General features: G+C 36.5%; 1 protein-coding gene across 21 annotated transcripts in view; it reads left to right on the top strand.

The window, feature by feature from the left end:
* LOC134539349 (calcium-activated potassium channel slowpoke) overlaps positions 1 to 27,433 on the top strand; it is a 223,340-nt gene that overhangs the window by 142,543 nt on the left and 53,364 nt on the right. For 4 of the 21 annotated variants that reach the window (XM_063381306.1, XM_063381302.1, XM_063381305.1 and 1 more), the window contains exons 13-16: positions 8,207 to 8,362; positions 11,560 to 11,636; positions 17,725 to 17,775; positions 24,651 to 24,713. In XM_063381306.1, the coding sequence (XP_063237376.1) occupies positions 8,207 to 8,362; positions 11,560 to 11,636; positions 17,725 to 17,775; positions 24,651 to 24,713 (347 nt within the window). Of the gene's footprint in view, positions 1 to 8,206; positions 8,363 to 11,559; positions 11,637 to 13,855; positions 13,931 to 17,724; positions 17,776 to 24,650; positions 24,714 to 27,433 lie in introns of all 21 variants that reach the window. The other 17 variants (XM_063381318.1, XM_063381309.1, XM_063381317.1 and 14 more) reach the window with 5 other exon arrangements.

Raw genomic sequence — 27,433 nt, 5'->3', positions numbered from 1 at the left:
CTAAATTGATATAGTACCCAATATTTTCATTGTAAAGTTACTTGAAAGTTTTACTAATAGTGAAATTAATATTTTTCATAAATGCTCTCTAGATTGGTATTTGCAGTTACGTATTTAGTTAGCTACATTTTTTTTTTTTTTTTTCAACATTTCTTTAGTAAATTATTTGCAGTAACATTTAGTAGTAAAATTTTTGCATCATGGAGATAGTTAATGATCTGCTAGGTTTCTCTCTTTATAGCTGTAATGTAAATGTATTATTTTAAACAGCACCTACTCTTTAAGTACCTACTAGTGTTTTATAGTAGGATAATCTTTTGAACTTGAAATTTTTGAGAAATATTTTTTTGTAGAAGTTATATCTTTTATTCTCAATGCACTTTTTGCTTAAGAATGAAGAGTCTGCAGTGATAGAAGGGTTTTCACAGCAATACAAAAAATTTATGTACTTAAGAACTATGTATATAATTAGTGGTCTTAAAAAAACACAAAAACTTAGTCTGCAGTGAGTTCTAAATCCATTATTGTAATACATTTATATGGTATGTTGTATAATTTAATTAATGAACTTAATAATATCTCAGTAGGGGTGTGTGAAGATATTTTTTTTAAAAATTGAAGTTGAAAAGCTTAGTTTTGTCATACAAATAGTTGAATTAACTTTTAATTGTACATTTCTCTGAGAAAATGGCAAAGATATTGGCTAAAATAACTCGGTCGGCATTAAACAACATCTTGCATGTTGCTAGTTGCAAAACTGTCACAATGTTCTTCCTCTAAACTCATTCTAAAAAATTTAACTTACATCAAAATGTTCATCACATGTGCAGATATTGCATTTGTTTTGGGTGAAGTGTACCAGCACTTACTCAAGAATCTGATGGTCTTAAACATTCTGTATAATGTAGAATATCATTTGTTATTCATTTTCAGAGATTAAATTCATGTACTACTACTGAACTTGCCTCATCAGATAATCTCTAGAAAAAGATTTTGGTTATAGAATTGAGTGTTTTTTTTCTATTCAAGTTACATTTCAACACTTGTAAACATCCTAGTCAAGATGTCTGCCATGTTTGAAAGTAGATTTACCTATTAGTTACAGTTTTATAACAAAGTAAAATTCACTGGGTATGTCCACAGCTATACAAATGCTGAACCTAAGAGTTTTTGCATGTGAATCAGGATGATAAAATATGTATCTATTATTTTTTTAAAGTCCTTATCTTTTAAGTAGTGAATTCTCAGAGAATAATTTGGTTTAAATAAAGAACAGTAAGGGGTTGTTTAACTTCGAATTATGTATTGTTCTCACACCCCTATAGCTGAGGAACTTATGTAAAGTTTATCAGTGAAAGTAAACTTAACTTAATAATATGCATATAAAAACATATCTCACCAGTAGAATCTTCAATGAGGAAAATAAGCAAATAAAAAATATTTAAATAAACTAAACTAAAACTTTATAGCTTCAAAATTATTTGACAAGTTTTCTGATTTGAATGAGAGATAGATTTACGTCAATTTTTTTTTTTTACATAGACTTGTTTCAATTTGGATGATTGCTATTTCAATAGTTGTGTTACAACTAAATCATAGTCTCATCAGTAAAGTCATATTAAGTATGGGTTAATAATTCTAGCAAATATGATGAGAGATGTCTCTTACATGTCACATAAATTTCCATGGTTTTGTAGCTGATTAAAATAGTTCCACTAGCTCTGTTAACATTTTAGTAAGAACTAACATTATGATAGTTAATTAAATATTAATAATTTTTAATATTTCATGGAACTAATAATTTTCATGTAATATAATTAACAAAAAAACTATCTATTTTGGTAATACATTGTGCTTTTTCAAGCACTGAAAAATTATTTGTTCCTACCTTCTGTTATATTTTTGTAATAAATTGGTATGCCACACAGGCTGATTTCTAACTTCCTGTGATGTGTCAACACATTGTATTTAATAATGTATTACTGCATTTAAAACGAGACCATAGATCAGCAAGTGAGTTTTTACAAAAGTTATCGGCTAACTTAGTAATGGTAGAAGCAGTAGTGGTAAATGCAAATCAAAGTGAGCTGTTGGAAAAAAATGTGACTTTGGCCAGAAAAATATAATTAATTGTGAAATACTGTGGAAGGGCATTGTATTGTTTGGCACGTTCTAAGAGGGTCATTCAAAACACAAACCGAAATATTTTTATTCATTTTCATTGGTGATTTATGAAAATACAAATGGAATGCGTTATTTTTCTACACAGTTTCCTTCAATGGAAATTCATTTTCTCCATCGGATAGGAAACGTTTTGATCCCTTCATGGAAAAAAGGAAGATGGTTGCCCCAGTAGCCAGTTGCGCACGTACTGTTCGATTGCAGCGTCGTATTCAAATCTTCCCCCTCCTGATGCCTCCTTCAGTGGACCAATCACATGGCAGTCACGTAGGGACAAGTCTGGACTGTATGGCGGGTGTTCAAGAGGTTGCCAGATGCTGTTTATGGCTTTGATGGCCCCTTCAGCACAACATTTCCGAAACTTCTGGGCCCAATTGAACACTTAGGTTTGGCTCAGAGTAGCATCACCGAACTGTGCTTGGAGTCTCTCCACAATTTCACTCGATTTCACACCTTCATTGGTGAGAAAACAGATAATAATGCATTGCGAAACTGATGCTGATAATTTTGGTTCACTCATGGCGATACTGACATGGCGGACATGAGTGTGATGCCTACCCCCTCTCCACTCTCCCACCATCGCTGTGCCGCTCACGTCACTACTAGAGTCGAATGAACAAAATTCCGGTTTATGTTTTTATGACCCTCGTATAATCCGACTCCAACGGAGTCGCTAGCGTTCTAAATTTTCCGGGTGTATTCCAGCTGTCGTCCTTGCCCGCCAAGTCGCATTACTGCACTTCTGGTGTTTTATAGTTCACTCAGTTTATCACTACTGTTTTTAATTTGAGTACAGTTTTTTCTGATTTATAGCAGGTTACATTTCACATACCACATTTCTCATTTTATAATTTGATATTTCCGTTTAAACCATGTTGACTCATCCTGCACGATCTTGGTCTTGGTCCCAGTCGTCGCAGATTTAAAAACCTTCATCTGTACGAACATAATTAAGGTAATACACAGATACGTTGGTGCCGATCTGCGACTGTCGGTACTTACGCTAATGTTTATTTTTGAGAGTTTTTCAACTAATTAGGTTTGCTTTCACTGTTCAAGAACATTGATGTAGTATTTTACGAACTGAATTATGCACAAAGTTTGAAATGTGAAGCTGTAACAATTTCTGTGATGCACATAAGCCGATCTCCTCGTAAAACAGTTTGTTCCAAGTGACAGTTGTGCGAGGTGACTTGACCTGATACCCACTTGCTACGCAGACTAACGACCGTAGTTCACTCCTGCCGAGGAGGCATCAGGTGTTGGATCACATTAGCTGCACTTGCTTGTGACTCCCGGGCGACTGTTCAAGTCATGAGTTGTGAAATATTTGCTTAATTTTTGTTGTGATTTTGTTTTTAATGTTTTGGGCATACTTGATTGTTTTTACACAGAAATTAAAACATCTGTGTGGTAACTCTGGCGTGTAATTGCGCAAGCGGAAGATTTTAAGTTTCTCTGAAAATCAGTTGTTTTCAAGACTTTACCGGTTTTGTGTGCTGCAGCCCACTTGAGGGGGTTATCGGCGGAGCCGTTCCCAGCTGTGTGGTTTTCTGGGCACATTGCGAGTAATTTCTAGGCATTTTGGGAAGGGAAAGATGGCAAAAAATAATTTTAATTTTGGTACATTTATTGTGAGGAACAGCTATGGTGTTTTATCTGCTTAGAGGATATCTTGCAGCTTTATTACAGACCTTCGTTCCCACAAATGAGCACACACACACACAGGTCGTACCTGCGTTAGTGTTGAAAGTGTACACCTACCTGTATGATGCAGTACACTTTCCAAGGCAGTGAGATTTATTAGAGACAAGATTTTATGTTTAGCCCAATTTCGTTTTTAAATCTGAAAAAAATTCTGTGTTTTAGTTTTTATTTTTATAAAAGCTGTTTTGTAATACTTACTACACATAAATAATGGTAAAATTTATATGCTGTATTTTTACGATAAAATAAATTATATAAACTTAGTCTAAAACAGACACATTCAGAACAATGCAAATAAATTAGCGATGCACAATAAAACAGATTAAGTTAATTTTCCTGATTCATGCATTGTCTAGAAATGACATTCTATGAATTTCAAACATTAAAAGATTTCTTTTTTTTTATGATTTGAATTAAGTTTTGGTTGAATGTTACTTAATTCTATGATATAACTTGCATTTCGGTGCTGAATGGTGAATTAACTTGTATTTAGGTGATATACTGAGTGTTTTTTTACATGCTTTTCGGTGTTATCGCAATTCACCATATGATCTTGTCCCTATTAATCACTTGTCTTGAAAGCCGGATGCAGTGTAGACCTACGTGCTCTTAAGACTGCAGCAGTTAAAGAATCCACTTGTTTATTTCTTGAATATGGCAGGTTTGAAGCTCTTGGTGATTGTTCTTCGTTGTTAGTTTAGTTGAGAGACTTCTTTATTTTTACTTTTTTTAATTTGGGACTTGCGAAGATGTTTGTGACGTGCCTATAGTGTTTTGAGTCGATCTTGTTTCTAAGGGTGGTGGATGGTGATTCAAGGCACAAGGGTGGTAATGTGCTCACACACTTGTTTGCCTCCGTGTGCGTTCTCTTCTACTCACTCTTGTCTGCATCTGCACTTCTGTCGCTTTTCTGCATAAGCATATTCTAGTTCGTGCATTGTTTCATTTGTGAGTGTGTGTGTGTACGTACGCTTATTCTGTTCCTAGATGCAATGGCGTAAGTAAACTTTGTATTGGTGCTTAAAATTTATTTTGGAAACTGGTATGGTTTTTTTTAGAGTAATTTTTTATTATGAAATGTGGTGTTCACTTAAAAACTACATTTTGGATCTAAATTCATCAGGTGGCATTTGGATGAGTTTCTATCCGTTAATAAATTTTAACAAAAGATTTGAATGTTGTTTGAAAGTTAACACCATGTTTGTATGTTCGTATATTCCTTTTATGTACATAATGTAGTGAATAGTTGTTCATGATAGTAAGACTTGGTGGTTTATTATTTTTAGTAAAAAAAATTGATATTTTAAAAATTATACTGTTTTTGAAACTGTTATTTTGTGCCTTAAATTAAATACATTTTGCATAGTGAGTGTTGTAATACAGTTAATTTTTGTAAATGTTATTTTAGAAAAAGATGTTGAAATGTAAAGTATTCAGTATTCATGAAGAAGTGATGATTTGTTAAGCCGTTCAAGAGCTGGTTCTGATCAAAGCAGTAAAACTCTTTAAGAAGTTCTTTGTCTAAAACTTATCTTCTTTGTTAGGGATAAAATTTTCTTGGTTTCTAAACAAGTCTACCTTTTTTTTTGTTCAAAATGGTTTGAAGTTTAAGGCAGGTTTATTGTGTGTGTTTATTGTTCATTTGAAAAGGTATGCTTTTATGAATTGTCAAAAAACATCCCATCAAACGTAGTTCGCAAATGCATGAACAGATTTAACTGTATACCCCTGTTTCTGCGGTGTGAGCTCAACTGTAGCAAACATCTTGCAATGGCAGGCTGTTACGTTGGGTGCAGTGGCTTGCCACCTTAGTTCATATTGGCACCTGTAAAATACCTTAGGTATTTGGTTTAGGCCTAGGTTAAAGCACCTTAAGTTTGTATTTGGATCAGGAGGTTGCATATCTCATTGACAGGATCTAAGCATCGTGTGATGTTGTGCAGTTGTCTGCCCAAGTTTCAGTGCGGGTTAGCATTGTCTCTCACGTATCGGAAACCATACAAGTGCGTTAGCTCTGCGGAGTGTTAAGCATGTGCTGTGCTCCATGCGTATCACTGAACCATTACCATTGACACATGGTGGGCTGCTGTCATTGCAGAACTTCCTTTTGACAGGGTCGGCATATATCAGTGGGGGGAATGTCTTGAAATGGTAAAAACATAAATTGGGCATTCTGAACAAGTGCTTTCAACAGGGTGTCCACATTCTGTTAAGTCTGGGAAAAGTGAAGGAAGTTGTAATTGGTCAGGAAAAGTCAGGAAATTTACTTGAAATACAGGAAACGTTGTGGAAATTCGCTAGTGATAGTTTTGAGGGGGAAACGTCACACTCCAGTTTACCATCACCCAGACTGTATAAGTATTTCTTTTCAGATGGTGTTTTAATGCAAAGTCATACATACACACTGTAAAATAGCACATGTAAGGTTCTGTCTGAACCAGGCCAGCTGTGGAGATGGTGAAGGCTGAAGTTTCTTAATTTATTTCAGGAAAGGCAAGTTTTGTTTAAAACAAAACAAAAAATTATAGAGAAATTTGTAATTTTGGTTATGGAAAATCAGGAAGTAGTCTGGGAAATAGTATTGGAGATTTGTGTGGACATTCTGTACAACCACATTAACTTCGTCTTTGAACACAGATTGCAGGGATATATGATGATTACGTGCATGTCTTGTAGCACCCAACCACACCTCAGAAAATGTTTTTATTTATTTTGTAGATTATTAAGATTACCCATCAAATTACTTGCTGTTACTGAAAACCCACACTTATGTAGTAAATTACTTACAGTTTGGTAGAGAATTGTTCTTAAAGGTCCAGCGGCATGGCAAACCTCCTCCCCAAATGAAAAAAAACAACTAAAAATACCCTTAGCTAAAATTATATCCATTTAAAAGTTTTTTTTTTTCAATATCTGTATTTTGAGATAACATTCAACCCGAAATTATCTTTGAAATATTTGTGCAATGGGACTGCATGACTTGATGTAAGCTTTTGGACATACGCCATTGCTTAGCTCATGTATGTGTGTAGAAGAAAACTACAAAAAAAAAACCCAAAAGACAAAAACACAAATTAAGCAAAAAATTGCTGTTGTCAACAGGATATAAACACCACATAATATTCCATAACAGGAATATGGTCAACAAACAAAGAAAAACAAAGAATTTTTTTTGTTCAATATTTTTGTGCCGTCATCATTTGTGGGGGTTTTTTCATTCTCTTAGTCCATTTTTCTTTGTGCTAAGCAATGGCATATGTCCAAAAGCTTACGTCAAGTCATTAGACCCGATCCGATGTGATGTGTGGGTGATCCGTCAGTTCAACCCTTCATTTGTGAATGCGAATGCTTGTTTCGACCAGAGTTTGCCAGAAGTGTGATGGTGTTTGGACATGTTCATTTAGGTGCTGATCACCACAGCGAGTGCTTATCGCTGAACACTCAGTACCAGGGCCATTAAAGAGACAGTGAGGGCACAGTAATAAAAAATATGTTACAGGAGTAAAACATGAATATTGAACGTTAGTTTTATTTTTTTAATGTGCAACATCTTAGCTCTCGGTGTACGGCATTTGGCGGGAGTAATTTCGTGAATGGAACGGAATTCACGGAATGGAAATGTAACCACGGTGCTGCCATCCGAGGCCAAAAGTAAACTTTATAGTATTAACTGTTCAGTGAGTTTTAACAAGATGTGTACCGGTAATATTTTAATGTCATTCCTTGTCAAAAAATCAGGTGCAAAGCCAGGGTTTAGTATTTTTTTTTTTCAGAGTATCTTTTGCTGTTTCACTTTATAGTTTTAAAATTTCAGTCTGCTAATGGAATGATTCAGTAGCCTGTGGCCGCTCCAGCAGTAGAAACTGTGTGTGATTCGAAACACAGTGTGCGTATATATTTATCACACACTGCATTATTTTAAAGAATTCTATGTTGAATTTTGTGTCTTTTGACACAGCCAAGGTTTAGTATTTTTTTTTTTAGAGTCTCTTTTCCCGTTTCATTTCATAGCTTTAAAATTTCAGTCTGCTAATGGAATGATTCAGTAGCCTGTGGCCGCTCCAGCAGTAGAAACTTATGTGTGATTCGAAACACAGTTTGCGTGTATATTTATCACACGCTGCGTTATTTTAAAGAATTCCACGTTGAATTTTGTGTCCTTAAGTTTTATCGTGAGCGTGTTAGCGAGGTCGGATGTTGCACGTCTCTGGCGAGTGCCGATGAAAGACCAGTGTTTGTCGCTCTGTGGCCCCCCCCTGTCCCCGGAGAGTGACCCCTTGTGCGCCCGCGCGGTCTGCTGACGCCGTGCTCTGCGCAGACTGTGCTTCACCAAGCTCAAGCTGCTGCTGCTGGCCATCGAGATCAAGAGCGAGACGGGCGGCGACAGCAAGATATCCATCAACCCCCGGGGGGCCAAGATACAGGCCAGCACGCAGGGCTTCTTCATCGCGCAGTCGGCGGACGAGGTCAAGAGGTACCTACCTGCTCCTTGCTTCTCCTTTACAGTTCTGTTACTATTCATTTAAGATCTGTTACATGCCTACCTGCAGCTCATAGCCTTGCATTGTGGGCAAATTACAAAAAAACACTAATATATAAATCAGGGGCGCAACATCAAAATTTCCAAAGGGGGAGCAATATACCTTTTTATAAAGAATCATCGATCCCCCCTATTGAAGCGGGGGGTCCGGGGGTCCTCCCCCGGGAAAATTTGTATTTCAAGGTGGAAATTGGTGCTATTTAAGCAGTTTTATTATCTAAAAATTGATTACACAGCACTTTATTTGCCCTCGTTTGCCCCCACTTCAAGGTTTCAGAGGGGGAGCATAATACCCTTGCCCCCCCCCCCCCCCCCCTGTTGTTGCGCCCCTGATATAAATACAAAAAACAAAACAAAAAAAGAGTAAAATACTAAAAAAAATTAAAAAGTATAAGAAATACAGCTACAGAAACATACATGAACGTGAAAACTTTATAACATAAACAGCTAAACAACAAAGAAAACACAACATAACATTTTTTTTTGACTTTAGAAAACATTTGTTAGTTAAATATGGGATAGTAAATTTTTTTTTTACACTAATTGTATTATCTGATAAAGGAAAGTCTCGCCGTGCTTGTTATTAAATTAATAAAACTAAAACCATACTGCGAATCGCGAAGAGTAGACCATGGTTATAAAATGAAAATTATTAAAAGTTATTTTGGGGGTGTGTGTGTGTTTTTTTTTAGTGTTTAAATTTAAATATTTAAAACATAGAAACACAAACCTAATAAAACCTTTTTCGTATTTTTTCTATAGCCATATTCTTTTCTTTGCAATTTTTGAATTGATAGTTTGAAAATGGTTTAATTATGCCTATACCCTATACCAGTGCATACGTGGGTTACTGGCAAACTCCCCTAACGTAACTTTGTTTACTTGTATACGACATCAATTGTAGTTATTTCCTGAAACTTCTCTTCAGGTGTATTATTTGGACCCTACCACAGGGCACAAACATTTTAAAGCTATTTCACTGTATTTGTATTTTAAACCAAAAAAGGGCAAAATAGTGTTCTATTATCACTATAATTTATATTGGGTGAAATATTGATAAAAAATTTAATACAAATTAATTAACTTTTATTTTGATTCTTATTTAGTTCTTTTTAATATGAAAAATTGAATTTTAATAAATATAGAAGATAAGTATGTAAATAAAAATAACTTTTTAAATATTTCATTTTTAATATGGTTACATCACAGACTGATGTATCCACCATTGCATAGCATTAACTGTATTTTTAACTCATTCTGTCTCACTTTTTTTCATTTCCCAAGATATAATTTTAATTTTTTTTTTTTTTAACTAAACTATTGAATGATATTTTATCTAGTAATAATCTTAAGCTATGATTATAATGCATATTAATATATAATTATATTATTATATATAACTTAATATAACATAAAAAATTTTCATAGTCCTAAAGAATGGTGTTGATTAGAATGCAGGATAGACTATGACCACACATTCAAAGTTAAATTAATCCATGTATCATTATGATATAAATTGTCCACTTCAGTTGGTGGATAGCTGAAAATGTTTAAAGTATAATGATTTATTTCTTTAACTGTTATTAATTTGAAATAGAAATTGATACTAGATCACAATCATTTGCAAGTCAGTACTTGTCGATGCACACACTGAAACAGGCCTAACCAGAAAGCTAAAAAATATGTTTCAAAATTATATTTTTTTTTTGTTCATACATGCCCAAACTTATAATTTTATAAATGTAGAAAAGCGAAAAGCGAAAAGCAATGACAAACCGTTAGTCTGCCAGCAGGAGATAGGACAGCCTTCAAGTATTCCAAATTTATGGAATTTGAGTTGTCGTGAATTAAATAAATTCATGTTAAATGAATGAAATACACAAATTTTGATTATGATTTAAAAATAACCACTGTCATCCCCAGACTGTGAGACATCTGCAGGCAGGTCTGCACAGAAGACAAAAAAAAAAAATTGTGTGAATTTTTGCGGTTTCAACCCATTTTCTTGAATGTCAAGACATTTTCCTGTTGTTGCATTTATGCCTACAAACACTGGTTGTGGAGTACTCCTGTTGTGTCCACTGTTGCACTGAATTGCCAAGGTTTCCTAATTGTGAGAACATACAGCGTGCAAGACTGGTTCAGCACTTTCATGAAAGACTTAAGGCCAATTTTCTAGGGTGTGGAAGTGGCATAACCATAACTATCCACATATAATACTAAAAAATGAAATTGGATGCCATTTCATGAGGAAATTATGCAAGTATAGAAAAGTTAAAACTAGAAACAAACTGTTTTAGTTTGCTCACTGCATGATAAAAATCCAGGACTTTACAGTCGTGATTGACGAAGTGAGAGGGTGAGATATCGATACCCCCCCCCCCACACCCCTCTGCACTCTAGCAGAAAGATGAGGGAAAGTGTCTATGCTTGTAAACAACGAAAGGAGGGTGAGCATATTTACCACCTAACTCTTAATTCTGCATTGGAGAAGAAGAGCCCATGTGATAAAAAACAGCATGACAGATAAACATCATCACATGGTGGTGGTTGTTGGATGCAAAGGTGAAAAACAGACTCCAGCTGGTCCAGATACGTAACTCTAAAAAATTGCTCACGTCATGCTAGTGCAACAACATCACAAGTATCGTCAAAGTGTGGAGTTCTTTGATTTATAAGACTACCTGTCATGTAAGACTAGTAGTAGTTTTATACCTTTAAAGGGGTATAAATCTTGCATTAAATTCTCATATTATTTTCTGGGAAACATGTTGTTTAACAGTGTTTCATTATTAGTGTTTCTGATATATAGAGACATGCAAAATTCGTGGATTCATTTCGCGATAGGCTAGCATCAAAACAACTATACCTTTGTACCGCTTCTGTGATTGGCCCACATTTTATCCGGGGAACTGTGAGCCAATGGGAAACACGAAACCAAGAAAGTGCCGAATTACGGACATCCTAGTTGAGACGTCTCACGCGTCAGTAGCCAATGAACAGGTGTCATTTCCGTGAGTATTTAAAGGACTGTGGAGTCTATCCTAGAGGTCAATGAATCCATGAATTTTGCAGGTCTCTACTGATAAAACAATGAGTTTCTCAGGAGTTAATATGAATTTATTTTTCAGAGCGTGGTTCTATTGCAAGGCTTGCCACGAAGACATTAAGGATGAAACCCTCATCAAGAAGTGCAAATGCAAAAACTGTGAGTTAAATTTTTATTCATTAATATATATATATTTTTTAATTAATATGAAGAGTTTCTCAGTTGTTGCTCTGTTACATCTGTAAGATTGTAAAGGGGGATGTTTTTAGCAGTGAATTGTTGACTAGACAGAATTCTTTCAATTTTTTTTTCCTACCCTTCAGCAGAAAGCAATGCAGGTACATACATGAAAACTCTGACTATGCCCTTCCCTTCCACAGGATCTGTGAGAGTTACAATTACATACAACTACGTATGTCATTTCATCCAGTGTTTCTATGCAATGTTAACATCAACGATCGAACAGTTAATTGAACTTTTTTCTAGTACTTCCCCATTATCATGTTTGTTATAAAAACTGTGTTGTGTAAACATAAAAATATGTATTTACAATCACTATTATTTGTTGCTTCATCTGCTTTGATTATAAATTTATATTGTATGATTACATTTTATGTTATCATAATAAGTTTCTTAGTTATAGCAAGGAATAGATTTAATTAGTAATCAGTGTTAATAATGCAGTTTAAATTTCTGGAAATATATAGCTATAAATTTTCTTCCACTTCTACACATTCCTCAATTTTTCTATCAACCCTTGGAAGTGGTATTGATTGAGGTTCAGTTAATGTGATTCGACAAATCTGCAATTGCCTCATTCCACTGACCCCTCGTGATTCATAATGGGTTGCATCTAAAGATGGCGCAAGCTGTACATTTTTCTGTCTGCTCCCGCATTCTTAAAATTGGTGAGGGGGGGGGGGGGGGGGGGGGGGAATACAGAGGTGGATCGTGGACAGTTGCGCTGTGGCGAATCTTGGTGATTGCAAACTCATTACCCGTTTTATCCAGATTTTTGATTGTCCGGATCACCTTTGGCGCGCGAAAGTCCGGATGGATGAGGTTTAACTGTTTTGTTCTGAAGAAGGCAATTACAGCAACGGTAGTGTCGTCTTGCTGCTACTGGTCACTGTGTGTTTTGTGTGGACGTGTGTGCTGATGCATGCATCGTCTCATTTGGAACATGAGGAACACGAGCCTGCAACCACCTGGGAGAGCACGCAGCTGGCGCAGCAGATCGAGCGTTGGGAAGAGAGCGTTTGGGCTGGCGCGGGACCCAAGTGACTAACTAGCTTTCAGGAATAGTCTGAAGTCATATTTGTGCAGAATAGCAGGTCCCAACATCTTAAATTTGTGATTGTATTTTATAGAAAATCTTTTTATCAGTTTTTAAAAATGACAATTGTGTACAAAAATTGAGGCTTATCGGGAATTACAAACTTAATGAGTGGTAACTGGTAGGGCGTGCCATAATTAACAATTTTGGTTAAGGAACATATGTCTGGAAACACAAACCCTACCAAGTTACAGATTAGAGCAGTAGCACGCAAATTTTAATTTTGTGCGCAATTGGAGTGCCCCTAGCTGCACGGGAAATTCAAATTTGCGCCCTTATTGTTCGTGCCTTGAACTTTGCAGGGTTGTTTCCAGACATATGTTTCTTAATAAAAATTTGCTTTTTTTTTTTTTGTGATGCTCTACTAATTAAATATGTGCGCCCAGCAATTTAAAAAAAACCAATAAATGTACTGTTTGCTTGGTGATTGGTTTTCTTAAAGTAAAAATTGTCAAACCTTCTTTAAACAATTGCTAGGTACAACAATAGACAGGAGATACTTCAAAAGAATTTAGCTGTATCATTATGAAGAATTTACTACCAAACTGCCTCTGCAGAAACACTCACATTACTTTTTGCTGACATAGTGTGTGGCACTTTTTTCCCTTGCTTCAAGTAATGCACTCGGATTGCTGCTTAAACTGTACATTCAAGTTTTACCGTTCATGCAAGCGGGATTCAATTTGGTTTGTAAAAACTATCAATAATTTTTGCTGGGGTAATTGAAACGTTCATAGATAACTTTGCAGATTTTTTAAACTCTAAATGAATGTACAGAATATTTTTTTTTTAAAAAAACATCATTATTTTGCTTCAGTGTGAAATCCCTGAGTGTCGCCTTGTGTTTTGACATGATCTTACAGTTCCTGTACCACATGACGTAGGTTTTTCTCTTATCCATAGACGTGTGTGAAGAACGTGCAAGAGCAGGCAGAAGCAGTGAATCGCACACGTGATAAAAGAACTGGAACTTTGTTTTTTTTTTTTTTCTTCCTCGTGCCGTGGAAAGCACTCCAGTTGTTTTGTGTTTCCCTATTTGCAGATGTCGGTATGATGATGATGCAGTCGGGTATGGTCAAAGGGGGCCTGAACTCGTCCTACCATAACTACTTGGATGGTAGGGGACTTTGGCCCGTTTACTAAAGCAGCTTAGAGAGCTACACATTGTTTCCTCCCCCCCCCCCCCCCCCCCCCATAACAACTTACTTATAACTGTAACTCACCACTTTCTTTTAGTTTTATTTTTTTTTTGTTTCTCTTCTTTGTTTCTCTCCTGCTGTGTAAGCAAGTGGACTGTGGCAGTGCTGGCATTGTGTCGTCCCGTGGCTCTGGATGACGTCTTGGCGGTGACGCGCCTGACGAGTGACTCGTGTCTCACGCCCAGCTCGCTTCGCCTTTTAAACTAACCTGCATCCATCGCCTCTGTCAAAGGACAGTCAACGCCTCTCTATCGGCTGTTGCGTATGTTTGGATCACACCTAAGGACGCATGTCCCGTTCCCGGTCAGTTAACTTTGTGTAGAATTTTTGAGTGGCTAAAAATCCAACAAAACTAAAAAAAAAAAAATGTATGTATAGTCCGTACTTTTTTGCATGATTAGCTGGCAAAGTTCAATTTTTTAACATTTTCGTGCAGTATGGGTAAGGAGAACCAAACGGAAAATAATTTTTTGGGTTTACAGGGAATGCTGGGGGGCTATTGTGTGGTGTGGTTTAAATTTCTTTCAGAAAAATTTTATTTAATTCTATTTAGCTTTTTTTAAAATGTTAGGTAAAATTAATTTTTTTCTTAAAGAAATTAAACCATAGAACATAGTAGCTAGTAAAATTGACTTTCAACCTAAAAAGTTCCAGTTCTATATATATATTTTTTTCATTTTCCTGATCCATACTGCACTAGAACATTGAAAATGTAACTTTGCCAGTTAATTATGCAAAAATTAGGCATATGTATATAAATATTTTTTCTTTTTGTGAAAGTTCAGCCACTCAAAGATGTGGGCAGGTTTAACCCTGTAGAACGTAAATATAAAATTATGAATTGGAACGGGAACGGGACTTATACCCTTAAGTGAGGCATTATTGAAAATCTAGTAAACCATCTTACATTGCGATGAGAAAATTGTTTCAGTAGCAGTAATGAATAATTAAAAAAAAAAAAATTGTCTTCACTGTTGTTTCCATAAAAAAAATTTTGCTAACAGCTGCTGAATGCTCGGTCGCACGGGAAACGGCTGGGTGAGCGGTAATGCGTGCATCGTCTGGCGCGTCCGTGCCCTGTCTGTCCGTGCTGCATCGCTGCGTAGCCCTGCTCGCCTCGCCAGCTTGCTTGTGCATTGGCCGGCGGGAGCCGTGCCGTAGCTTGCCGAGGGAATGTGTCCGGTTGAGTTGCTCGGCGCTCGTGGTCCCCTTCGGGGGCTCCCCCGCTCCCTCCATCTCTCTCTCTCACTCTCACTCTCTCTCTCTCTCTCTCTCACTCACTCGCGCACACGCACCTCTTGACGCATCGTGATTTCGTCCTCGTCAGTCCATTGCGGCACACGGCTGGGACCGCATTGCGCGAGTCTGCGCAGGGCATCATCTCTGCAATGTAACAACCAGCCTAGTTCTATTTGCTCACAAAATTTAACGATAATTGCATTAATTTAGGTTTGTTTTATTGTTTCAGGCATCATAACTATGAGCTGTATTTGAATTTTTTTCACTTTAATATGTATGAAAAGCAGTTACATAAAAAAAAAGTTAATTCACACTTAAAATTTTTCTGAATTAAAATAATATATCATGCTTTAAACAAAAAAAAAGGCTGTATAATGTTAAACTGTATTGTTCGCATACAATCAATATTGTCATGTACTTAACTTCTGTCAAAGGTAGGTAGCATTTTGACGTTATATTAATTTTTTTTTTAAAAGCACATCCAGCTCACCAATGCACATGTGTTTCCTATGTGTCGTCACTCACTGGATGTTCATTGTCTGCAAGTTTTCACCACACCTCTGTCCACATTACAGAATTATTCATGATGTCAGTGTCCGGAAATTGGCGAAAACCAAGCTCAAAAGAACACATTCTCTCTTCTGTGTTTAAGTACGTGTGATGACCGCATATTCATCATGACCGGAAACTGTAGATGAGAGTTATCCCGTTTCGAAATTCTTGTTTTCATGGGAAGTGTGTGATTGGTGGAACGCTGATAAGCTAGAGCAGAGTGTTACTTCCCCGAGAACTGAGAGTTTGGAGGGGTGCTGGGTGCTGGGGCACTGCCCGCTCCGTGGCCACCTCGGTGGGGCGGTGGCCTGCCCCTCGGACAGACTGCGTTGTCCTAGGTGTTTTGAGACTATATTTGCAATGTAGACCGTTGTCCACTTGCAGGATGGAATGCAGCTTTCACGGTACCTACCTGTATGCATCTGCAAGTTTCACGGAGATGGTTGTTTTTTAATTTTGTGTAAAATTTGTTTGGCTCCTGTAGGGACACTGCCTGACGTACAGTATTTATTTTGAGAACAAATCTCCAGTGAAACCAAATGGAGAGAAAAGAACAATTTGAACATCATTTACAAGCACTGTTTGTTGTAAAAAGTCTTCAAATTTTACTTTAAACTTTTTTTTTATAGACTCGGTTAAAATTGATTTTTTTCAATTATTATTTTCATACTTGACAGTATGTACATTAATATTTATATTTAGAACATTTGATTAAGCTACGTTTTTATTTATAGAATTTTTAACATTACTGTAGTTTCCATCTTAAAAAAAAATTCTTTCTATTAGACACTGTGTGATGTGAGCCCAGGTGCTGTTGTATTTTAATGGTTTTACAAATGGCTCTTTGTTCTCTGTACTTGAGCATTGTGGTATCAGTAACCTCGCAGCTTGTGTTGTAATGAGACTCGGTAGTCCCACTCCGCTCCACCTCCACCAGTCACGAGCCACCTGAATCCTTGCATTCCCCGCACAGGAAGGACATCCTCGGCTCTCTGTTCACCCAGGCCACGGCGCGCTGGCCCGTCGCGCGTGCCGTGACGGTAACCGGAGAGCTCTTGTTCGTGGATGTGCGTGTCACCACCTCGTCCTGTTGCCTCACGTATCGCCCGTTACTTATATCTCGCAGAAACCACTGCTAATGTGTGGTTTCCAGTTGGAACTACACATTTTTGCCTTTTCGTGCACTTCCTTGCCCCCTCTTTGCATTATCAGGAAGTTAACTGCTAGTTGTTTAACCCCAATCCAACTTCTGTTATTTGAGTAATTTGTTATGTGCTCTGTATTTGCATTATTAAGTCATTTGCAGTACATATTTGAGGTTGTAATGTGGTCTTAAACATAGTCACTATACTGTACAATCTGTTATCTCATAGAAGTTTACCTTCTGTTATAAATAATTGTAGGCTGTCTTGCTACTGGCAAATCAAGACGAGACTTAAAATGCCAGGATTAGTTTCGGATTGTGAGCTCGCAGCTAAAGAGTAATAAAGTAGGATTATTTTGTGAAAGTTAATAGTGTGTAAGTAACAGCAATAGCATGCACACGTAGTCTAGCGAGTCTGAATACTTTAGCATACATACAAGGCTGATGTTGATGTAGCACTGGTGTATCCTTGTAGCCTCACAGGTTGTCGCTGAGAAAATGAGACGAAAACCTCACGAATATGCAAATGTTCAGTTTTTGGTAGGGTATCTGATTATGTATAGCAAGTAAGGACCCCAGGGTTCTCGCCTTCTCTTCGTAAGACGTACCGTTGAAGTGCATGCAGAGTACCTTGTCACTGTGAACACTGTAACTGGGACCCGAGGTGTACGTCCGGTCCCCACCCCCCACCTCCCCCCCTTTCCCCCAGCACTGCGTGGTGGGCACCGAAGCAATTAACACTGGAATGTCTCTTGTCCCCCTCCGCTCGCTGGACAGTGGCCACGTTCCGGAAAGGCGTTCGTGCCGTGCAGATGGTAGGGAGAGCAAGTATGTATGACTTCCCTTTCTCAGACGTCTTGTTCTTCCACCTGTGTTAATGTGTTGCTACCCCTTCCATTCGCGCTGTGCTCGTATCCCTTCCGTCCCCCCCTCCCTCGTCCGGTCGGTGGGCCCTCGGCGAGTTCGACTAACATCTGGTGAGCTGCACGTCTTGCCGCGTTTCGAGGAGGGCTTCGCGTTAATCTGCCGTTTTACATCATCCGAACACGTGGTGGCGACCAGGATAGCAAGGCCCAACTAGGGTTGGGGCAGAGTGTAGAAGGTGGTTGGTTCAGGTAACGGTAGTGCTGGCCACAGTTAACAGGCATGTTGATCCCTGAGTAGCCGATTCACAGTTAATGTTGTCAAGACTTAATTTGACTTTGCTTTTCTTGAACATATCTTAATTTTGGTCCAAGGAACATTTTTTATATCTTTTTTTTCTAGTTCAGAACGCGGGAGATATTTAGAGAATTGATAGGGAAGTATGGTGCTTGACCGAACTGCTATTACATCACCAGATAAGCAGGTTAAAGATTTTACGAGAAATTGTTATCAGCTCAAGCCAGTTTTGTTCGTGCAATTTAAAGCCGCTGCGTGAAGTGCAAGTGTCCGCGACCCAGACAGCGAGAGACGGCGCCACCATTGTCCTTGGCCCCGTGAGAGCGCGTCACGAGCGTTGTGCGGCGGTCGGCAAGCTCTGACAATAACAACCCTTAGACCGGCTTCATAAACCGTGCAAGATACGCAAGTGCGCAAGGTTAAATTCATGCAAAAATTTAAAAAAAAAAAAAAAAAAACAGCTGTAGTTTTGCGAGTCATCAAACCCACTTGAAGGGTCCCTGTTATCTTTAAATTTTTGATAATTTTTCTATATATTCAATTTTGAGTTATCCAAATTTTATTTTGTCCTAGTATAAAAGATATTTTTTCCCAATCTTTAATTAATACCTTTCTACAATCTTTCTACAATCTGATTTTTACAAACTTTTTTTTAAATGTAAATAAAAACATTATTAACACGTGAATCAGAAAAAAACATCTGTGTACACACTTAATGTTCGTATCTTATAATTTTTTTTTTGCATCTACTGCTAAAACAAGTTTTAAGCGCAGGCCATAATGAAAGAGCTCAAAAGCTCTTGTATCATTCATAAATGGTCACTTAAAATGGTGAACCCATATTTAAATTTTTGCATCTGGTGTTTCTTGTGCTGTTGCGCGTCTTGTGAGGTTCGTGAGCCTGCCCTCGGTGTTTGGTTGTGTGCCGTCCAGTAAGTGTGTCAGTGCATGCCCCCTCCCCTCTTCTCTTCTCACCTGTGCCCGCTGTGACTACCTGTGTTTGGTCGGTGGTGTTATAGATAGGAAACTGTGTGTCCTCGGTGTTCAGTGAGGGATAAAGTACTGTCGAATTCCACTTGCCTAAGTGTTTTTTTGTGTCGTGAAGAAACTTCAATGTCTCGAGTAGGCATGTGTGTTGATTTACTTAAGTACTTAACGCTCTGTGGCTATTAATACAAAATAATCGAAACTTAAGCCTAATGATTCTTTTCTATCATTAATTATACTTCTTGTTCAAACTTTCTGCAGAAAAATATTTAATACTTTTTGTTTTGTTTTGTGCATTTGGACTTTGTAAATCTGATAGATAATGTATTGCAAAGAAAAATGTTTTCATTATAACTAATATTTTAGTTTTTTAACATTATAAAACTCAATACACAGGCTCTTTCGGTGACAGATGCAGCACATAGTTTCATTGTAGTTAAAGGGAAAAGCAGTCAGTTCTTGTTCTTAATTAATTTTTAAAATAAACCATATAATTTATATTATCTGCATGGGAGTCCAGTTGCACATCTGAGTTAAATGTGTATGTATTAAGTTATTGGAAAGGAAGGGTAGTTCATCCCAAAATGAATGTACTAATAGGTAATTTAATGATTGATTAGAATGTAACCAATTGCTCATTGATATTCATCATTCATATGATCTCTAAAATTTTTACATGCCTTTTAAAAATCTAGTTTTTGTTTTAAATTATATATTTTATATTAGTTTACATCAAATGCATGATACAAAGAAACAATTATCAAATTAAAATACAAGTTTAAAAAAAAATATACGAACGGAGAAGAGTAAAAAATTAAATTAGGGTTGTCTTGAATACAATATAACTGTAAATCCAGAGTTAAGTTTTACGAAACACATTTGTTTACACCTTTTGCTGTCAAGGCAGGCTGTAATGTCATAACACTTTATCATAAAATAAAAAACACTACACTCGTGTTAGCTGTGCGAAGAACTCCAAACTACACAATTTCTCTTGTGAATCGAGATGATTCAGCTGGACTCTGAAATATCAAATACGTGTTAGGCATAAACTGAATTGGCTGCAGAAACTGAGCTCCCCAAGAAAACATAGTTTTAATTAACTAACGCACGTCAAAAACTTAAAACCTTGGTGGCCATCTGTGTTACCCCTGACAAGTTTACTCCGAAACTGATTTACTTCGATTAAGAAATAAAATTACATAGATTTTTTCTGAAATGGACACGGTATGTGTCCGTCTGCAAGTAGCCAAACAACTTGAGCAGTATTCTCCACAGTGCTTTATCCAGCACAGTTGTTACTGATGTAGACTCAAACTGTCTGTTTGTCTGTAGGTGAATAGTGGCTCATGATGACTTACCCATTCTACTTAAAGCTATTTTGACATTACAGTTAAATTTCTTCAAGTAAAGAATGGCTTGCTATAACTTTAAATGTTAACTAATTAGTTAGCTCTGAAATTGTTTTGTGTGCACTTAGTGGTAAAAATATAGTTGTGATTTTCCATTTTCTGGTAGTAAGCGGAATTATATATTTCTTGTTATTTTTTGTATTTTGTAATTGAAATACATTAGTAAGCCTTATATTTAGTAGCAAACATTTGAGAGTTCAGAGTTTTAGTAAATGTGTTTAATTCAGTGTTGTGTTTAATGAAAAGTTGAAACTAACAGTTTAGAAGCTTGTAGTAATGAAAACGTCTAGTAATATTGTTTGTCTCCTTATAAAAATATCTCTTTGATGTCTTTGCTCTTTTGGTTTAACATTACTACTCCATATTCTTTGTTTGTTTTTTTTCTTGCTCTTCAACTTCTTCTTGTACAATAGCCGACGAGGATTACCTCTTTGCAAGTAAGTTAGGCCGAGTGTGCGTGTTGCACTGTTCCTGCTCTCGGAGACAGTGGTCAGATATTCTGTGGCTAACTTGTGTCACGGAAGTACATTTGCTGCCTAAATATCTGATCAATGTCCTCGAGAGAAATATATTTACAGCTTCCTGTGGTTTTGCGTGTTTCTTTGTTTTATTTACTTTCGGAATTCCTGTATCTGTATACATCTGTTTATTTTAACCATTATTTTAGTTTGCTCACTTAACTTTGAAGCTTATTTCTTGGGTAAAGTAAAAAATAAATTATGTATATAATAAAAAAACTTTTTTTAAAAATATAAATGGTCTCCACAATCAACATAATTCACCCTAAACTTTTTTCTTTGGTAGTTTTTTCTAGTATGTAGTTAAACTGTGTGTGAGAATGCTTTGTGGTAATTTTTTTGTGGTTAAGTTCCAAGACATCCTCTAGCCAAAATAAATTGCACCAACCCATATTTTAGTGTTGGGAAATTAATTTTTTTAACCTATTGTTACTCGGAGTTGATTGGTATTCCTAGAAAGTATTTATTTATCCAACACATAGTTTTAGTGCTTTTTTTCGTATGCTAAAATTACACAATCAACTCTCTCTAACTCGGATGGAGTTATGGTTTTTCTACAACGCAGAAGGGAAAGTATGATTGGAAGGCAGCTGTAATTAGCAGTCATATATAAATGGGAACTTAATTGTTTGTATAGACGTGTGGCAAACAAGGCAATACGAGTGAAGGGTGGGAGAAATAGGTCACTAGTACGTTTCAGCATGGAGGGTGTTGGCTGGTTTTCCATTGAGCCGTACCCCATTTGCAAACAATGGCCGTCCACTTAATTTACAACTTCTCTGCCCCCCACGGTTGGCGGTAGACTTTCCCTCTCCCTCCTGACCCTCGTGAGGGTATGCATCCATGTCTTTAAGTTCTCGGGTTAAAACACACATCTAGTCTGGGAACCATTGGCATATTTTAGGATAGTTATTACCTTTTCAGCATTTATTGTGCTATTGAAAATCCTAATTACAAAATAATTTTTTGTTGGTTGCTTCAAAGTTTACTTTTCTACCTCATAGCATTTTTGTCTATTTTATTAATCTTATAAAATTTTAAACATGTTTTAGTACATGAAATTTTTAAAATACAGTTTTTGCTTGCATTGGTTTAGTGAAGACATAATAGTAAATTTCTGATTTTATGTGTGCCCCTGTACCCTTCCCCCTAAAATACACTAGTGGTCTGCGATTGTTCAAAAAAATATTTTATATTTTATTCAAATTTAAAAAAAAATGCGGAATCATAAAATACACCCGTGCTGGAAGCATTGTAATCTGAAATGCAAATACACCAATTACACTTGAGCATTGGCAGGCAGGGGAGGTTGGAGGGGGGTAAAAACAAAATTAACCAGCAATCCGTCACATTAAGTCACTCATGTATTGCTACTGTAAAATTATACTTACATGAGCTGTTTACATAAAGAATCCATCTGATCTTAAAAATAAAAGAACGCCTATGAGATTGTAGATGCAAGGTTTGTTAATTTTTTCTTCAGACCTTTGGAAAGGAGGTTTGCTCAAATGGAAATTGTGTTCCATTGAATTATTTCTCAGTTATGGGGCTTGGGCAGAACTTGCGGAACAGAATTCTGAGAAACCTTATATATAAAAAATTATTAACTGACAAAAAGTGGAATTAAGAGGTTTGCTAATCATGCTGACGAATTGATAAGTGTTAAACTAGCTTTAACGGCAGAGTGCCACCATTCACTAAAAAAAAAAAAAAAAAAAAAAAAAATATATATATATATATATATATATTCTCTTTTGTTACAACTTTTCTTAATCGTCACTATTCCGAGGTACCGAGAGTTGACTAGTTTTCTTATGTAGTTGCAGGTAATATGGCATTATAGGTTTGCATGGTTTTGCAAGTGTGTCCTCATTTGATAACCAAAATTAGCATTAATATTTGAGTTTTACTCCCTTTTTAATGGTTGAGGAAAATTATGATTGCAGGATTGAGACAGCTCCTGTGAAAATTAACTGTTCGAATTTAAAAAAAAGTATATTCTTATTGATATTGGTTGAGCCTAATTATTTTCAGATTGCTTATTAGTCTGTATCCTTGAAAAGTTATTTTGATTATACTTAAGTATTTTAAAGTTCTGGTTCAAAGTTTTTAACTTACAGTTTAAATATTTTTTGAGTTTTAAAAATGTGAGATACATTTTCACATGAGATGCCTCACTACAGTTATCCAGGTTATTTTAAATTGAATGAATTCAACTGTTACTAATCATGACATCTCTAGTGTAAAATAAAATGAAATCACTGGAGTGTGAGCAGCTTTAGCAGTGCGATATTTAGCTTTTGTTGATAAACCTGAAGGTTTGAACATGCAAAGCCGAGACGAGTTTCCCGGGCGATCCAAACCTTACTCTCGACTTTACGTAGCGGAAGAAATGTTTGATTGTGGAGAACATGTGTTGGTTGGATGTCCTTCCCAGGACAATTTTCTCTCTCTTCCTTCCTACATCTCATTGTCTCTTCATCCCTGTCCGACTCTCTCTCTCTCTCTCTTGTCTCTGTATCTTCTCTCGTCCCGCTGTAGTATGCCGCGCATGTTCGCTGCTTGTGCCCGGAGTGCGTAGGGCCGTAGGCACAACGCAGCGTTGTGACTGCAGCGGCGTTGTGGCGGCCCGCTTCGTTGTTCACACGCTGCATTCACGTGACTCGCCACTTGCTAGAGCATTCGCATGAACTCTGTGTGTGTTTGGGGTCGTACGCTCTCGAGCGGGCCCCACGCGTCGCTAACCTCGTACGAGCTCGGGTACTGCTACCAAGCATGGTAAACTAGTGCTGCTTGTGAGAGCATGAACTGGGAATTCTGGAAGCTGTGTGTACGTACTGTGCACTTTTGATTGATGTTCACTGCACCGGTTGGGACTTGTAGAACATTTGTGGGAGTATGTTAGTATCTCTGTAGGTATTGATAATTAATCGCTGTGAGTAGAAAAATGTTTTTTTTTTGTGTGTGCTAACCTATTTAATGTGTAGTGGAGGTGTACTAATGCATTGTAATTTAGTTTTTATACATATTTAGCAGGTTTGTATGGATATTGCCCAGTTTATTGCAAACTGAAATATGTTAGTTTTAAATGGTTGTGTACTATCGTGCGTTACATCCAGACATTACCGAGGCATTGCATATGTATTTATAAACACTGGATGTACTTAGAATCAAAGTTTTTAGGGTAAAAAAAAAAGTTTAATAATTTGTTGGTTTTATTAAAACAAAGAGAAAATATTATAATGTAATTTAGAAGTAATTTTTATTTCAGTTACTTATAATTGTAACTTTTTTTTTGTGGTGGAAACATGGTAAGGATTTCATCTCTGTTTAGCTTACCTTTGTATTTTTCTTCTGATGCTGAAAAGAAAATTTACTTTTCAAGTGTTCAGATTGTCACTAAACTCTTGTTGGCACTTATGCAGTAAAATAATTAATTGTTACTTCAGTAAGCGTGTGTTGTTGAAGTGTCATGCACGTCGTCAGTGAATCGCAAGTAGAGACGGCGTAGCGTGTCGGGGGGGGGGGGGGGGGGGGAGGCCTCGGGCCGGCGCGTGGTGCCAAAGTTTGCCAGCCTGGCCAAGGAGGCTGTAGCGGAGGGTGCGTGCTTGTTTCTTGCTTGCAGATGAGCTGCACCTGCCCCCCACCTTCACCCCACCCGAGTTGCCCAAGAAGGTGCACGTGCGAGGTACTTGCCACGCCCGAAAGAGACCAGCCCTGCTTCACTCCACTCCCTCCCGACGAGAAACGCACTCTCTGCAGACGCAGTTCAAATTCTTTATACAATTCATTCGCAAGCTATTTTTTTAGTTTTTTTCTTTGTTTTTCACTTGGTTATTTTATTTCAAATATTCTTAAAAACACAATTTTTTTTTTTCAGTTTTATTTGGAAAAGTGGTGACTGACAAACCTCATAGTTGGCCTGCAGGATTCCTTCATATTCGGAGCAATGAGTTAGCTTTGATTTTTAATTAATTTTATTTCGTGAAAGAAAAACTATTCTTTGTTTTTTTCAAATGTAAACAGATCCTGTATCAAGGAGAAAAGTGTGTTGTGTAGATTAACGCTGTCTGCCTTTTGATCTCGGATGGTTTTCCTTCCCGTGCGAACAGGCTGTGATCGGGCGACGCTTGCAGGTCGGCTAGCGAACGTTTGTTTTTGCGGAGCAAATCTGTGCTGAACTTCCTGTGCACAGTTGCGATGGTTCTTTTTGTCCCACTCTGCTGAGACCATGGCGTTAGTGGTAGCAGCTTACCCTGCGATAACCCCAGCTTCACAGGAACATTGCAATTCATTGTTAGTGGAGAAGTTACGGGAAGCAGCTAACTTCTTGCAGCTTTCTCATAATTTAAAAATTTTTTTTAAGAAAGTGATATAAATAATTATTTAATTAATATGGTTTACTATATTGTACTCTTTTCCTTTTTTTTTTACTAGTGATTCTTTGAAACTCTTTCAACATTGGTTTAAAAAAAATTAGTTAATTGCACAGCAGTTTTACCGACATTGTATTAATCCGTATCCAATTAAATATGTTAATTATCTTAAGGAATTTAATTTAGATCAAAATTGACCTTTACATCTTATCATATGCTATCCATCAAACTGTGCTTTTTAGCACAATGTTATTTAATAGGTATATAATCATTTTTGTCTGCTCATCTATTATACCTTTCTAATTTATCATTGAAATCAGGTAGATAGGTTGTCAGTACATCATACATGCTTTTTATTTATCTGTAAATTAAATTTGAAAACGCTGGACACTTACGAGAATACTTGATACTTATAAGTACGTACTCACTTATTAAATATAAATTATGCACATTAGTAGATTGCATCCGTGCGAAGCCGGGGCGGATCGCTAGTATCCCTATACTCAGTGCGATACGACGCCAAGAGATTTTTTTGGTTTCGAGTTGGCAGTCGGCACGTCTCCAAAGTGCGGAATGCTGGGGGACATCTGTGCCAGTATATCGATGCAGAGGAACGCTCTGGCTTATTCTCGTACCAACCGGGAGACGTTCGTGAAGGGGCCGGGAAAACTCCTGTGGTTGCTGGCAGCGTATAGAGCTGGAGATATAATCATACGGAGGAATATTTTGGAAGAGAACCATCCTTAGGGGTTCACCCAAACATAAAGCTAAAGAAAATAGATAACCAGATAACACAATTATTTTAGTGCTAAACAAAATTCTTTACTCTTTACTGATGAAATGCTGTAATAAAAGAGCAGTCATAACTTTACATACCTGCTTTTATTAAGTGTGATATTAAAAAAAAAAATTGTGAAAATTTATAGAGGCAAACACATGGAATAATTTCACGTGTATTGCAATGTTCCATGTCCCTAACATTATGTCAATGTTTCAAGTAGTAATTGAAAGCATTTGTAGTATTTAAAAAAATATTATTTTCTTCATATTATAGTTTTATTTGGTTAAGAACTACTCCTTAAATAACCCTGATTTAAAAAAGTGCATAACAATATTTTTTGTTTACTACTAGTATTTTTATGTAGCTATGGCATAGGTGTAGTCATGTGGTATTGCATATAATAAATAGCAGTAGTTTTAAGTGAAATAAGTGATAACTTTAAATATTTTATGAGCCCCATTTGTGTTCGTACTGTAAAGTTGCAACATTTTCAGAAAATAATGGTATTTTCAAATTCTAAGTTAATTTCATAATGTCGGGGGAAAAAAAACTTTGTAAATGTTGTTCTTTCGCATGTATTGTCTTTGTGTAGTTGGGATTTTGCCATTTATATGTTGTTAATATTTCAACTGTCCAAATTTTCTGGTTTTTTTTTTTAATTTTTTTATGTAGCATGAAAGGCTTTTTTTTTTGTATGTAAAAGACATTTAATTTTTAAAGAAATTTTGAACTTTTTTTTTTACCTTTCTATTCTAGGTTTCTTTCGGGACCAAATATGCGAAGTCACATTTTATGGGAAAGAATAGCCTTAAAAAAGATCTCTTATTTAATACAAAGTATGTATTGTTTGAAATTAACACAGTTTGCATTGTAGATCCAAGAGTTTTATTCATAATTATTCTTTATGAACTGTGTGTATAGTTCCAACGGTTAAGTATTTTTACTGGTGCTATGCTAATAATAGGCTTTGCCTATCTATTTTATTTCCATTTTTCTCTGGAACGAAAAAGTGTAAAATATCAGATTTTCCATAGTAGTTCATCAGCTCTGTGAGATTTTGCTGTAAAAAATTACACTTTTCCATGTAGTACAGATTTATATATTTCAAAATGTTTAGTTCACAGTTATTATTTTTGTTGATATAAACTATTAAAAATTATGATTGTAATATAAATGATTTAATAAGACATATTTGTTTACAGATTGTGCTTACATGCTATTTTGTTACACACGAGATGCTTTCTTGGTCAC

The sequence above is a fragment of the Bacillus rossius genome, chromosome 15 (assembly GCF_032445375.1).
Source record: "Bacillus rossius redtenbacheri isolate Brsri chromosome 15, Brsri_v3, whole genome shotgun sequence".
Taxonomy (NCBI): Eukaryota; Metazoa; Arthropoda; class Insecta; order Phasmatodea; family Bacillidae; genus Bacillus; species Bacillus rossius.
This window is presented reverse-complemented; position numbering and strand designations above follow the sequence as displayed.